Source organism: Pristis pectinata, chromosome 5, assembly GCF_009764475.1.
Source record: "Pristis pectinata isolate sPriPec2 chromosome 5, sPriPec2.1.pri, whole genome shotgun sequence".
NCBI lineage: Eukaryota > Metazoa > Chordata > Chondrichthyes > Rhinopristiformes > Pristidae > Pristis > Pristis pectinata.
In genome coordinates this window covers 91,057,852-91,072,199 of record NC_067409.1, presented here as the reverse complement: position 1 = coordinate 91,072,199, position 14,348 = coordinate 91,057,852, and the positions used below count along the sequence as shown (strand labels likewise).

The 14,348-nt window shown below is 42.4% G+C and overlaps 1 protein-coding gene across 4 annotated transcripts in view; it reads left to right on the top strand.

Moving 5' to 3' along the window:
- The window catches only part of exoc2 (exocyst complex component 2), a 222,625-nt gene that overhangs the window by 103,970 nt on the left and 104,307 nt on the right, over positions 1 to 14,348 (top strand). For all 4 annotated transcript variants that reach the window (XM_052016796.1, XM_052016798.1, XM_052016799.1 and 1 more), the window contains exon 11: positions 1,698 to 1,816. In XM_052016796.1, coding sequence (XP_051872756.1) covers positions 1,698 to 1,816 — 119 coding nt within the window. The remainder of the gene's footprint in view (positions 1 to 1,697; positions 1,817 to 14,348) is intronic.

The following is a 14,348-nucleotide window of genomic DNA, read 5'->3' as shown; positions in this document are numbered from 1 at the left end:
GTTTAAAAGAGTATGAAATTCCTGGGCCATGTACTGGTTCTGGCAAAGGCAGGTGACCTGGACTTTTTTTAAACACGTTTCTGAATTGGTTGTTAGCAGGCAGACACACAAAAGTTACGAAGGTTAATGTCTCCTTATTTTGCAGTATTACCTCCATGTTTTCAGAAGTTGATCTGAAAGAACAATAATATAGTGATACAAGAAAAAGAGATCCTGGTGGAAGAAAAGTTACTTTGGGAGAGCTCAAAATAAAGATAGTGGAAGAATTAAGCTTTCCCATTTTTATGCATCTTTCCCACACAAGACCAATAAGAATACTTCACTTTTCCATGTACTTGCTACTTCCCTCCCAAAACTGTTATGTCATGCAAGAGAAATGAGCTCAAAAGCTGGCACTTCTGCAAGATTTCTACATGGTTGCCTATGATGTAATCCTTAGTGGTCTTTGGTTTGACTTTAAACTGTGGAATGTGCTGCTTGATTAAAGTGACATAATCAATTCGGTTTCTTAAGAAAAATTAGCTGTCTTATCCAGGAGGCCATTTTTCTTTTGAGAGATTCAAAGGCTAGTATTGGCACGTTATTCCAGCTGAGTGGGATCTTGCTTGAGATGTATCAGTTTTCTTTTCCCAAGATCACCCCTAACAGAAGCAGGATTCCCCTCTTCCACCCTTGGCTGATCTTGGATGCATTGAGATCAATGAGAGATCTTTGTTCAGACCCTTGCTTATGCTATGTTAACTCAACCAGCGTTTCCCTCTTCTGCTCAATGTAGATCAGCAATTGAAACCTTTGATCTCCAGCCTGTGTGATTCATCAGTGTATTTAAACACAGAGTCAAAAAGTTTATTTTTTAAGAAAAAGCACATGATTTTATTTGGCAGCACCTTGGATGTTAAACTTCATATTGATAATCAGGTATCAGTCAAATAGAATTTGTGATGCAGCACCTTGGAAGTACTTGAATGAGTTTGTTTACATAGAGAAGTTGATGGCTTCTTCCTCAGGTCCAGCAAAATTGCCATTATTGGGTAATTTGTGATTTATTTACTGTTGGAACTTATCACTTACACCTTAGAATTCTCAAAGGAAAAATAACTAGTTGGCATATAACTGTATATACAATCATTATGAACCTTAATGTTAAAAATTCAGCTAGAGGTCAATTAGGACTCTGAGGTTTATTCTGGCAATGGCCAGGATGAAGGCTGGAATCAGTTGAATCATTTACCTCCATGTGAAGGACTAAAGCTGCTTCATATGTCAGTTTAGCCATACATCATGATAATAAAGTATATGAGGGAAAGTTAATTTGCCAAAATGGCAGTATGATTTACAGCATTGTCTTAATGTAGCTTCAGCCAGTGGTTCAATTTGTATTATATGGTAGATCCACCTATAGTGCATAGTGTGGGAGATCTTGACTACCACAGAAGTTAGAACCTAACATTTTGTTACATTGCTCTTTGGTAATGAAGGGAGAAATTATTCAGGTTTTTCTCTTCAGATTGTTTCCTAATAAGCACTGTTGTTAATATATTGGCTTCAAAAACTTTGGAATTTTGTCTAGTGGAAGGGACTGCATTCACAAGAAGACAAAGTTGGTGAAAAAAGAAATAAAGAACTCCAGCTTGAAAAATGTTTTTTTGTTTTGAAGATTAACATGATTTTAATCATTGTTTTCATCATGATTACAGATACCTATCTGATCTCCACACACCAGGTGACCCTGCCTGGAAGTGTATAATGGCCCAGCATAAGTGGATCCTGCAACTAATGCAGAGCTGCAGAGATAATTATGTGAAAGGGAAAAAGGGTAAGTTTATTTGAAAATTATGAAGCTCTAATTGATTTTTTTTATCTGGCGCATTGTTATAGCAACATTTTGTGGAGGATATGCATAATAGAAATCTCTCAGATCATTCCTTAAGTATACTTATAGAAACTTGCTTGTCTGTATGGTAATGATTTTGAACTGGTTTGCTCTATCTGCTTTCTGCAATGCCCAAACATGTTTCAGGCACCATGTCCTCAGATCAAAATGCATTGCTTGGTCTTAAACACACAATCTTGTAACGAGTCATTTTGGGCTGATTTGGTTGCACTATTGATTCAAACTAATGATAAAAAATTAAAAGTAATTATAAAAGTTATATTTACCATTCATGATCAGTACATCAGTCATGTGAGTACAGTTCTTGCACTGTTTTGCACTGAAGGCGTTGATTTGCTGAATGATATGATTCTCCCAATAGCTTTTGAAAGCAATATTGAAAGATGTTTGTCCATTTTTTCAAAACAATGCCATTCATAAATTGACAGTGATTTATTTACAAAATTCACATATAAAGCAATTGTTCAATCTGTACTCTTTCTTTGTGGAATATAAAAATAATGAAAGCCTTGGTCACTTGCATTAAACAAACACTGTAATGGATAAGTGTTGTATTCGGCTGTAGACGTTGGCTTCTATTGACTTCAACTGCTTCTGTATAATTGCATTCAGTGTAAATGACAGAGGATGAATTTTTATTCCACTGACTGTTTCTCCTGTTCCTCTTTTTATTTTTATAGGCTGAAGAATTAATCTAGAAAACACTTTGTAAATAAACTAGTCTCTCTGTACCCTGAGTTGAATTTCATGTTATAAAATTCAGCATGGGAGGTGAAGGAGAGCTTCATTCACACAACCATTTATAAAGTGTTAGTCTAAATACCCACCTTTCATGGCATTATTCATGGTAGTCAGTGTAGGGTCCAGAGTATGATTACAGTGGCTCAGATTTTGCTGCAGAAAGGCAGTTAATAACATCTGCTGTTATTTAGACATTACTTCACCTTAGGATTTCCATGGCAATCTGCTGAAAGTGCAAACTAATACTGTTGCTGTGGAAGAAGCAGGGCCAACAACTATGCATCTATTTTAATAAATAGTATGAGATTGAGAAAGTAATGTAAATTAGAGTGTTAAGTCAGGTAGAAAAGGCAAATTACAGAGGAGACACATTTGGTTGAAGACAGATGGGGGTGGGGGGAAAGGTTTTCTTAAAAAGTTATTTTAAATGTGATATCTTGAGTATCTCCAAAAGTAGTTAATACTTGAAGGAAAAAGACTCCAAATTTGTAATAGTTAATTTCAAGTGCTAGAGGAATTGATGGCAGTAATAAGCACATCATTATACGGTTACTTCCACTCGATGACATGATTTTATTTACTTTAGTAAGGTTAGTCTGTGCCTCCTGTGCAAATAAAGTGACATCTCATAGCTCTTTGCATGCCAATGATGAGCCTGATGACGATCTACAAATCTGACCTTGCCTTATAAGGCCACCACTGAAAGTCATTCTTTTACTTGTCATCACTTGGTAACTGCAGATGTCAACCAGAGATAAGTTACAACTGCTTGTGAAATCCTGGCATCAGAAGAACCAATTTGAAATTGCAAGACTGCTTTTTAAAAATGATTGATGTATAGAACATAGAACATTACAGCACAGTACAGGCCCTTTGGCCCACGATGTTGTGCCGACATTTTATCGTGCTCTAAGATCTATCTAACCCTTCCCTCCCCCATAGCCCTCCATTTCTCTGTCATTCATGTATTTATCTAAGAGTCTCTTAAATGTCCCTAATGTATCTGCCCCCACAACTTCTGCCAGCAGTGCGTTCCATGCACCCACTACTCTCTGCGGGGGAAAAACTCATCCCTAACATCCCCCTTGTATCTTTCTCCAATCACCTTAAAATTATGTCCCTTCGTATTAGCTATTGTCGCCCTGGGGGAAAAGTCTCTGACTGTCCACTTATCATCTTGCCTTTTATCATATTGTACACCTCTATAAAGTCACCTCTCATCCTCCTCTCCAAAGAGAAAAGCCATAGCTCACTCAACCTATCCTCATAAGACATGCGCTCCAATCCAGACAACATCCTGGTAAATCTCTTCTGCACCCTCTCTAAAGCTTCCATATCTTTCCTATAATGAGGCAACCAGAACTGAACACAATATTCCAACTGTGGTCTAACCAGAGTTCTGTAGAGCTGCAACATCACCTCACGGCTCTTGAACTCAATAACCTGACTAATGAATGCCAACGCATCGTACACCTTCTTAACAACCCTATCAACCTGCGTGGCAACCTCGAGGGATCTATGAACGTGGACCCCAAGATCCCACTGTTCCTCCACACTGCTAAGAGTCCTGCCATTAACCTTGTATTCTGCCTTCAAATTCGATCTTCCGAAGTGTATCACTTCACGCTTTTCCGGGTTGAACTCCATCTGCCACTTCTCAGCCCAGGTCTGCATTCTATCAATATCCTGTTGTCATCTACAGCAACCTTCTACACTATCCTTAACACCATCAACCTTTGTATCATCAGCAAACTTACTAACCCACCCTTCCACATCCTCATCCAAGTCATTTATAAAAATCACAAAGATCAGGGGTCCCAGAACAAATCCCTGCGGAACACCACTGGTCACCGACCTCCAGGCAGAAAACGCTCCATCTACCACCACCCTCTGTCTTCTATGGGCAAGCTAATTCTGAATCCACACAGCCAAGTTTCCCTGGATCCCATGCCTCCTGACTTTCTGAATAAGCCTTCCATGAGGAACCTTATCAAACGCCTTACTAAAATCCACGTACACCACATCCACTGCTCTAGCTTCATCAATGTGCTTTGTCACATCCTCAAAGAATTCAATCAGGCTCGTGAGGCCAATCAGCCTCTCTCAAAGCCATGCTGACTGCCCCTAATCAGCCTATGCTTCTCCAAATGCCCATAAATCCTGTCTCTAAGAATCTTCTCCAGTATATCTAAGAATTTGTAACATTTAAAAATGTTGTAATATTTTAAGATTGAAAAGGTGCGTTTGTATCAGTGTATGCTCCTAATAGTTGAATAAATGAAGAAATACTGCTTCCAGTGGCAGAAAGGACACAGGTTTACAGTGACAAGCAAAAAAATCAGAAGTACAATGACAAAACATTTTTGACTTGAAGTGCACTGCCTGAAAGCTGGTGGAAGTGGATTCAATAGGAAAATGGGCAATTACTTAGAAAAAGAATAGGGAAGAGAATTGAATTGGATTGTACAGGTGTGATGAGTCAACTGTCAATGGTATAATTTTATGATTTTACAGTAAATCTGATATGCTGATTTAGGGGGTTAGACTTGTGATGCTATTTACTAACATCATTGTCATATGATCATATTTTCCAGAACCTATTCTTTTACTTGCTTTCTGCAGTCTTCAGAAATTGGAAATCACTTGTCAGAGTTTTGTTTCTGTTTTAAATAAACTGACAAAGTACATGTGTATATCACTTGTATTTGCCTGAATATCATTCACTGATAGCTGGCAGTTCCAAAGGTAAATGCTGGCTTTTAAGACTCATGGAATTGTCATGGCATAGAAAAAGGCCAAAGATTATGCACATGCTATCTATCTGAGATATTCTGAAGGTCAAATGCGTATTGACTGTCTGCTCCTTTGTTGGACTTGAGGTTGGGTCCAACAGTGGAGCAGTCACTCTCTGAAGAAAGCATCCTGACGCACTTCAATTTATATAGGGGGGCTGGTGTAGGAATGGTGAATCCGTTCATTTGCACTGGTTAGTCAACTCTGTGGATAAAGTAAAATGCAATACATATTTTGCTTTATTTTATTATTATTTATTAATGTTTAGAAGTGTTTGGATTAATGTTTTTGTCATTTCAAGGATTTTCACTTTTGTTTTTAAGAACTTGTGTTAGAATCCTGGAGGAGAAAATAAAAGTTACATCCTGATCCAGATACAGTGTAGAATGAAATAGAGTATTGATGAATATTGTGTAATGCTTAATGGTACTGGTAATATCAAGCAGGTGTGTTGGCCAATGAAAGTTAAAGAAGTGTCATGTTTGCATTGTGCTAAAGGTCTACAGTCAATGCCACCATAATAAAGGCATTGGGTGCATAGCATTGCATAATATTAGGATGTATAACCAGGGAAAACAAAAAACAAAGAGCACCATTCTGTACCTGTAGAAGATTTGGATTATCCAGGCTAAAGGATTTTTTAAAATCTTGAATAGTGTAGATTTCAAAGAAGCTTGACTGAAGTACTTCAGGTTGTGAATGAACTAGACATTTTTGCATCCAGACAGATTAGTTCAATTGAATAAGTTCAGGGAAAAGAAGGAGACTTGTGCACATGCTGGATAAACATAGGCCTTGGTAGAATGGCAAGGGTTTTATTTTAAAAGAGTGTTATTAACCCATACAGTGGATTTTCGACTTGCAGTGGATAAAGATCTTTCAAACCTAAAAAAAATTAGCTGAATGCTTTCCTGAGGAGACTGATAATGATCCACGTAAAAAGATACCAAAATATGTTGTGCAGGAACAGATTAATACTTGTTTAATAAAATTGTGTAAGGTCCTCTAAAATCCTTGTTATTTGCTGGAATTCATTTGATCACCTTGAGATTTAGGGAGTGTTTGTTTCCTGAAGCAGCTTTGATCCTTTTTATAAGCCTCTCCTGGGAGATTGAATTATTGCTAATGGGAAGGGTTTGTTGAGGGTGGTTTTGCTTAATTGCAGCATGGCTGAATAGAGCAAAGAGTCTTTAACTTTCTGCATTTCACACATTTCCTCCTAATTTTGAATCATTTTCTCTTGCATCCTGTGGGTTTTTAACTGTTTTGATGAGTCTTCCTTGTGGAATGTGCTAAACACTTTGCAAAGGCCCATGGAGACCACATCATATATTGTCCCCACCTCAAAAAAATCAAGTATAACTGAAAGGGAGGACAAAACCATAAAGAGGTACAGTATCAGTTGACCCAAGACCAGTTTCAGTGTATAATATCAAACTTAGCTGCTAGAATTGAAAGCAAGATTGTTCCATCCTGTTGGCATCATTTGACAAATAGAGCCTTAGAACTTGTAAACAGAAAGGCATCCAACTGTAATTCATCACTCTGTCTTAGTTCATGACTACATTTATCTCAAAAGATAATTTACAATAGATTAAATTCTTGAAGTGTATATTATGGTTTGTGTCCTTGGATTCATTTAAAAAAAAGTATACTGCTATCATTCGTTCACCATCCACTTTAATTCACCATTTCATTCCTACTCTGACCTTTCTGTCTGTGGCCTCCTGGACTGTTACAATGAGATCCAACATCAGCTCAAGGAACAACACCTCATCTTTTATCTAGGTACGTTACAGCCCACAGGACTTGGTATTGAATTCTCCAACTTCAGATAACTCTCTCTTTCTTTCTGTTTGCATCAGTACTGGCCATTTTCGCCTGCCATCCCCCTTTTTTTTCTTTTATCTGTATAGTCGGTTCCAGTAGGCTGAGCTATGCAATGTTACATAGAAGTCATAACGTTAGCAACACATTACATAGGCTGATGACCTTAACAACCTCTTAACTGCCACATAATTCCACCCTACCAGAAATATTCCCTTTGTTCCACCCATTGCCCTCCATCACCTTCTCTGCTAATTAAACTTACTTGTCTCTCTCTTTCTCGGTTCTGATGAAGGGTCTCAGACCTGAAACTATTTCTCTTTCTGCAGATGCTGTCCGACCTATTGAGTTGTTCTTGGATTTACTGTTTTTGTTTCAGATTTTCAACATCTGCACTTTCTTTTTATAATTTTCACATTACCTCATTCGGTTCATTTTCAGTTTCATTGCAGCAAGATGAGGTGACTTTTCATTCACTGTTTCCCTCCAGGTTATGAATGCCCAACTTACAGACAACCTGTACGTACAAATGAGCATTAGGGAAGCCAATGGAATGAATGGGGATGGATTTGACTGAGGGGCTGCAGGCATCTACTGCTGGGTTGGAATGGGCCAATTCTGCATGCCTTCTCTCCCCACTGTGCCCCCCCTCCCCCACCCCCCCTCCCCCCCCACCATGAGCCACAACATTTGGGAGCTGAGTCGAGCAGAGCAGAACTGGGAGTGCTGAACAGATGTACTCACTCACCGAGTCAGTGAGGCTGGCTGACAGCCACTCTTCCTGTGCCTGCCCACTCTTCCGCCATAGCTGTTTCTGTTCATTCCCGACTTCCGAGCAGTGCGGGTTATGAACAGTTCTCAGGAACGGAACCCTTTCCTTACCTGGGGACTTCCTGTTTAAGAGACCAGCATTTCAGCTCACTGCACTGTTCTGTGTATCCATGCACTGAGCTATATTGAACACTGCCTGGTGAGGTGAAATTATGGACGGCACTGTGGTGCAGCGGGTAGAGCTGCTGCCTCGCACTGCCACAGGCCTAGGTTTCAGTTCCGGTTTTCTCCCACATCTCAAAGACGTGCTGGATGGTAGGTTAATTTGCAACTGTAAATTGCTCCTAGTGTGTAAGTGAGTGGTAGAATCTGGGGGAGGAGTTGACACGAACACAGGGAGAATAGAAAAAAAACGGAATTAATCTAAGATTACTGTAACAGGTGGTTGATGGTCAGTGCAGGTCACAGGGACTATTCCTGTTCTGTACCTTTTCTATGACTATGAAATTGAAGTGCATGCTGACAGAAGGCTGTTGTATTGATAATTTTTTTTAATATTGTGGAGTACTTGGGAAATTAATGGGGCAAAAAGGGAGAGAAACTATTTTGCCACTCTGCGGTCAATACTTATTACTAAACAGATGTGCTACCTAGGAACTAGTCTACATCATTTAAGTCTCTGGCTTCACAAAGTATGGCAACAATTGGTTATAAACACAATATTTCCAATGCTTTATTTCTTGCCCATTCCACTTCTTTTAACATTGATTTTATCATTATGTAATTGTATTTGTGAATGATTAATGGCTATAGACAGAGATCTGGGCATTGGAGTATGTTCATTAACTCCTTTTCAGCTGGCATGGATAAGATAGATCAAATGACCTGTAACTATGCTGTTAATTTCTCTGATTTTATTATCCCTCTTTTTCCAATAGGGAGAGACTCCAAAAATGCAACCTATTGATGTAATATACAACTGATGTAGAGCAATAGATAGGCAACAGCTCTTGGAATATTCCACTAATTTGAACATTCAGTTTATACTATTTCATATGAAGGACAGAAAAACGCATTCATCTAGAAATGTTCATATAATTTTAGATGCAAGGTTTACCCTGATGGAGATGCTATTCTTAAAAATATGCTATTGCCATAATTGTTTAGTTTTACAGTCTCGGTGTCATACAGCATGGAAATAAGCCTTCCAGCTCAACTCGTCCATGTCAACCAAGATGCACTACTCTAATCTCATCTTCCTCCATTTGGCCTATATCCCTCTATTCCTTTCCTATTCATGTATCTGTCCAAATGTTTTTTAAATGTTGTGATTGGACATGCCTGTACCATTTCCTCTGGCAGCTTGTTCCGCATACCCATCACCCTCTTTGTGTAAAACTTGCCCCTCAGATCTCTTTTAAATATTATCTCTTTCACCTTAAATCTGTGTCCTCTGATTTTAGACTCTCCTGCCCTTAGAAAAAGATTGTGACGATCTGTTATATCTATGCCTTTCATAATTGTATAAACCTCTATAAGGTCAGGCTTCAGCCTCCCACCCTCAAGTGAGAACAATCCCAGTCTATCCGATCTCTTCTAATAAATAAACCCCTCCATTCCAAGCAATATCCTGGTGAATCTATTCTGCATTCTTTCTTGTACTAACACATCCTTTCTGTAGTGTGGTGACCAGAAATGCACACAGTATTCCAAGTGTGGCCTAACCAATGTTGTGTATTGCTGCAACATGATATCCCAAATCTTATACTCAATATCCCTTCCTATGAAGGCAAAGAAGCTAAAAACTTCTTCACTACCCCATCTACATGTTTTGCCATCTTCAGGGAATTATGAACTTGTGCCTCAAGGTCCCTCCATACTTCAATGCTTCCAAAGTCCCTGCCACCCGTATATGCTCAGCCCAAATTAGACTATCCAAAACCTTTATTACATTCCATCTGCCACTGCTCCACCCAACTTTCTTGCTGATCTATATCCCTCTTGTATCCTTAGGCAACTATCCATGTAACATATACGACAAACAAAAGGTCTCAGCACTGATCCCTGCGATATACCAATGGTTACAGACATCCAGTCAGAAAGACAACCCTACACCACTACCTTCTACTTCCAATCACCAAGTCAATTTTGGATCCAGTTTGCCAAAACACCTTGGACCCCTATTTGTCCTAACTTTCTGGACTAGCCTACCGTGTGTGATCTTGTCAAAAGCCTTGTTGAAGTCCATGTATGCCATATCTACCTCCTTAGCTTCGTTAATTTTCTTAATAATCTCCTCAAAAAAAATCAATCAGATTTGTGATTCAGGATTTCCCATGCACAATGCACTCCCCCTATTTAGTCCTTTCCAAGTGATCATAAGTTATATCTCTAGATATTTTCTCAATAGTTTCCCTACTATTGACATAAATTAAGACTGCATTTCATCAAATTACTTTTGACTCTGGATGTGTGACTGTACCTTAAGATTTGGCAAACACATGCTTCCAGAACATAAAGTGTCTATTGTGTGAGATGTGCCTTGGATGTGGGGAAAATATCCATCATATAAAAAAACTCTGATTAATTTAGATATCACATTCAAAAACCTATATGGATAAATGCTAAATACCTGCTAACTAAAACCACGGTCATGGTGACTGCACAATTGCACGATCAAATTTCCTGCCTGATTAATAGGTGCTTATTTCTCATGACTAGCTTCCATTCTACCATTTCACCACCTATTACTCTTTCTGAATCTTGAGTTTGGGGGGTCTTTGTACACTGCTTAGTCCAAGTATCTCCTCCATTCCTAGGCTCTGTTCTTCTGCTCCTGAGTATTTCTAACTCCATGTGCTGCCCTCTTCCCTTTCTGAATACTGCCAGATCTACTTCATTCTGCTCTCAAATACTGCGTTGTGAGGCTCAGGCTAGCAGCACACGAGAGGTCTGCATTTAGAATCCTGCTGTGCCTTTGAATTATCTTCTGCAAATGCTCCCATACACACAAATGCATCTTAAAAAATAATTTTTGAAATGGGATTAAAATTTTGACCTCATAGAAGAGTAAGTATTCAGGCCAAATGTTTCAGTGCAAAGTAGGCATGGAGTGGGCCAGTCTTTGAATGTATACAGTGTAGCAGTGCTATTCCATGATAATCACTTCAGCATTTTCTATGAATGATTAATTTTTCAAATGACTACATGGCATTTCTTTTCGCAAAGACAAAAAGTTTGCCTACACTTTACATAATCTAATGGGTTGTGGTCTCCTTGAATTTATAATTCTATTTTTGACAACATATAGAAAATTATTATTTCTTTGTTGCCTTTACAGGCAGCGCAGTATAGTAGGAACCTGTTCTTCAGTGTACTAGCTGCACTAAGGTATCATTATTTTGATTTCACAAGTTTTTTTTTAAATACCATTTTGTGGCAACTCACTGTCCGCACAAGCGAACCGGCTCGGCAGACGGGGCGCACGTCGTCGGAGCAGCGAGGCCCAAGATGGTGCTGGGCCTTCGTCTTCCCCGAGCGACGGGGGAGAATCTGCGCGCACGAGAAGTTTTGATGACGTAGCACGTACGTCATTTCCGTTCTTGGGGGGCAGGAACCGCGCCACTTAAAAAGCCCGCGCAAGGCGGGTAAATAAATCAGTCTTGTTCTACAGCTTGCAGACTCGTGTCTTTATTCTCGCATCGTGGTAGCAGCCGCTACATTGGTGACCCCGACAGTCCAAACTGATTTTGGACGCACACAATGACTGCCAACGCAGTGGCACTCAAGCTGCCCACCTTTTGGACGCTTCGGCCCCGCGTGTGATTTGACCAGGCCGAAGCCCAGTTCCAACTGCGGCAGATCACCTTCGACTCCACACAGTACTACCAAGTGGTCAGCTCTCTGGACCAGGAGATAGCCACCCAGGTCAGAGACTTCATCCAGTCTCCTCCGGAGGAAGATAAGTACCCGGCTTTCAAGGCCCTTCTCATTCGGACCTTTGGCCTCTCCCATCGTGAGCGCGCTGCCCACCTGTTTCATCTCGACAGTCTGGGGGACAGATCTCCATCGGCCCTGATGAACGAGATGCTGGCCTTGGCTGAGGGACACAAGCCCTGCCTGATGTTCAAGCAGGTCTTCCTTGAACAGCTGCCCAACGACATTCACCTGCTGGTGGCCGACACTGACTTCAGCAACCCATGTGAGGTAGCCGCCTGGGTAGATATCCTGTGGAGGGCAAAACGCGAGAGCGGTTCCTCCGTCAGCCAAATCGCCAGACTGTGTGCCCAGCGCCTACCTAAACCAGTCCCAGCAACCAAGCGACCACACCCCAGACGATGACACTGATGACCAGCTGTGCCTCTACCATCGGAGGTGGGGCGCGGAGGCCCGTCAATGCCGCCCACCCTACAAATTTCAGGGGAACGCCAGGGCCAGTCGCCGCTGATGGCTACGGCGGCTGCCACCAATACAGCCTCCTATTCGTTTGGGGCAAGCAGTCCGGATGTCGTTTCCTTGTTGATACTGGAGCAGAGGTCAGTGTTTTACCTCTGACCGGCCGCGACGCTCGCAGCAGGCAACAGGGACCCACCCTCAAAGCCGCAAATGGCACAACAATACGAACTTTCGGTACCCATACAATCCAATTACAATTCGACGACAGCCATTTTACCTGGAACTTTACCCTTGCCGCCGTCGCCCAGCCACTCCTGGGAGCCGACTTCCTCCGGGCCCACAACCTGTTAGTCGACCTACGAGGGAAATGGCTAGTGGACTCCAGAACCTTCCAAACTTACTCTCTGGGAGAAGCCAGCAACCAGCCTACCAGCCCTGCGCCTGGACTCCGTTTCCCTGTCTGGCAACGAGTTCACCAAGCTCCTAGCCGAATTCCCATCGGTTCTGGCACCTCAGTTCACGAATTCGATGTCCAAACACGGGGTGCGGCACCACATCACTACGACAGGGCCACCTCTTCACGCCCGAGCACGATAACTACCTCCAGACAAGCTCCGCCTGGCAAAGGAGGAGTTCCGCCGCCTGGAGGAGCTGGGGATCGTTCGCAGGTCAGACAACCCTTGGGCCTCCCCCCTGCACATGGTCCCCAAAGCCACCAGCAGGTGGAGGCCCTGCGGCGACTACCACAGGCTGAACGATGCCACCACCCCAGACCGCTACCCTGTCCCTCATATCCAGGACTTCGCAGCAAACCTACACGGGGCCCACATTTTCTCCAAGGTGGACCTCGTCCGGGGTTACCACCAAATCCCGGTCCACCCTGACGATGTCCCCAAAACTGCGCTCATCACTCCAGCCTCTCGAACTCCTTCGAATGCCGTTCGGCCTTAACAACACCGTGCAGACCTTCCAGCAGCTGATGGACGCGGTAGGCCGCAACCTGGACTTCGTGTTCATTTACTTAGATGACATTCTCATCACCAGCCGTAATCGCCAAGAATACCTTTCCCACCTCTGCCAACTGTACTCCTGCCTCAGTGATTTCGGCCTCACTATCAACCCAGCCAAGTGCCAATTCGGCCTTGACTCTATCGATTTTCTCAGCCACAGAATCACCAGCGAGGGAGCAACACCCCTACCCGCCAAGGTAGACGCTATCCACCATTTTGCCCATCCCAACACAGTCAAAGGCCTGTAGGAGTTCGTTGGGATGGTCAACTTTTACCATAGTTTCATCCTTGCAGCAGCCCATATCATGCGCCCTTTGTTCTCGCTGATGTCTGGCAAGGGCAAGGACATTGCCTGGAATGACGAGGCCGCGGCTGCCTTCGTTAAGGCCAAAGAAGTCCTAGCAGTTGCCACAATGCTGGTACACCCCAGGACAGACGTCCCAACTGCCCTCATGGTGGACGCATCTAACACCGCGGTAGGCGGGGTACTGGAACAACTAATCAAAGGCCGCTGGCAACCCTTGGCGTTTTTCAGCAGGCACCTTAGACCACCCGAACTTAAATACAGCACCTTTGATCGAGAACTACTAGCGCTGTACTTGGCGATCCGACATTTCTGGTACTTTTTAGAAGGCAGGCCGTGCACCACTTTCACTGACCACAAGCCATTGTCTTTCGCCTTCTCTAAGGTCTCCGATCCCTGGTCAGCCCGCCAGCAGCGACATTTGTCCTACACTTCCGAATTCACAACAGATATCCAACATGTTTCTGGAAAGGACGATGTTGTTGCTGATGCGCTCTCCAGACCGACCATCCACAGCCTGTCCCTGGGTGTAGACTACGTGGCCCTGGCTGATGCACAGCAAGCCGACGACGAGCTGCCCAGCTACAGAACCGCAGTCTCGGGCCTGCAGCTC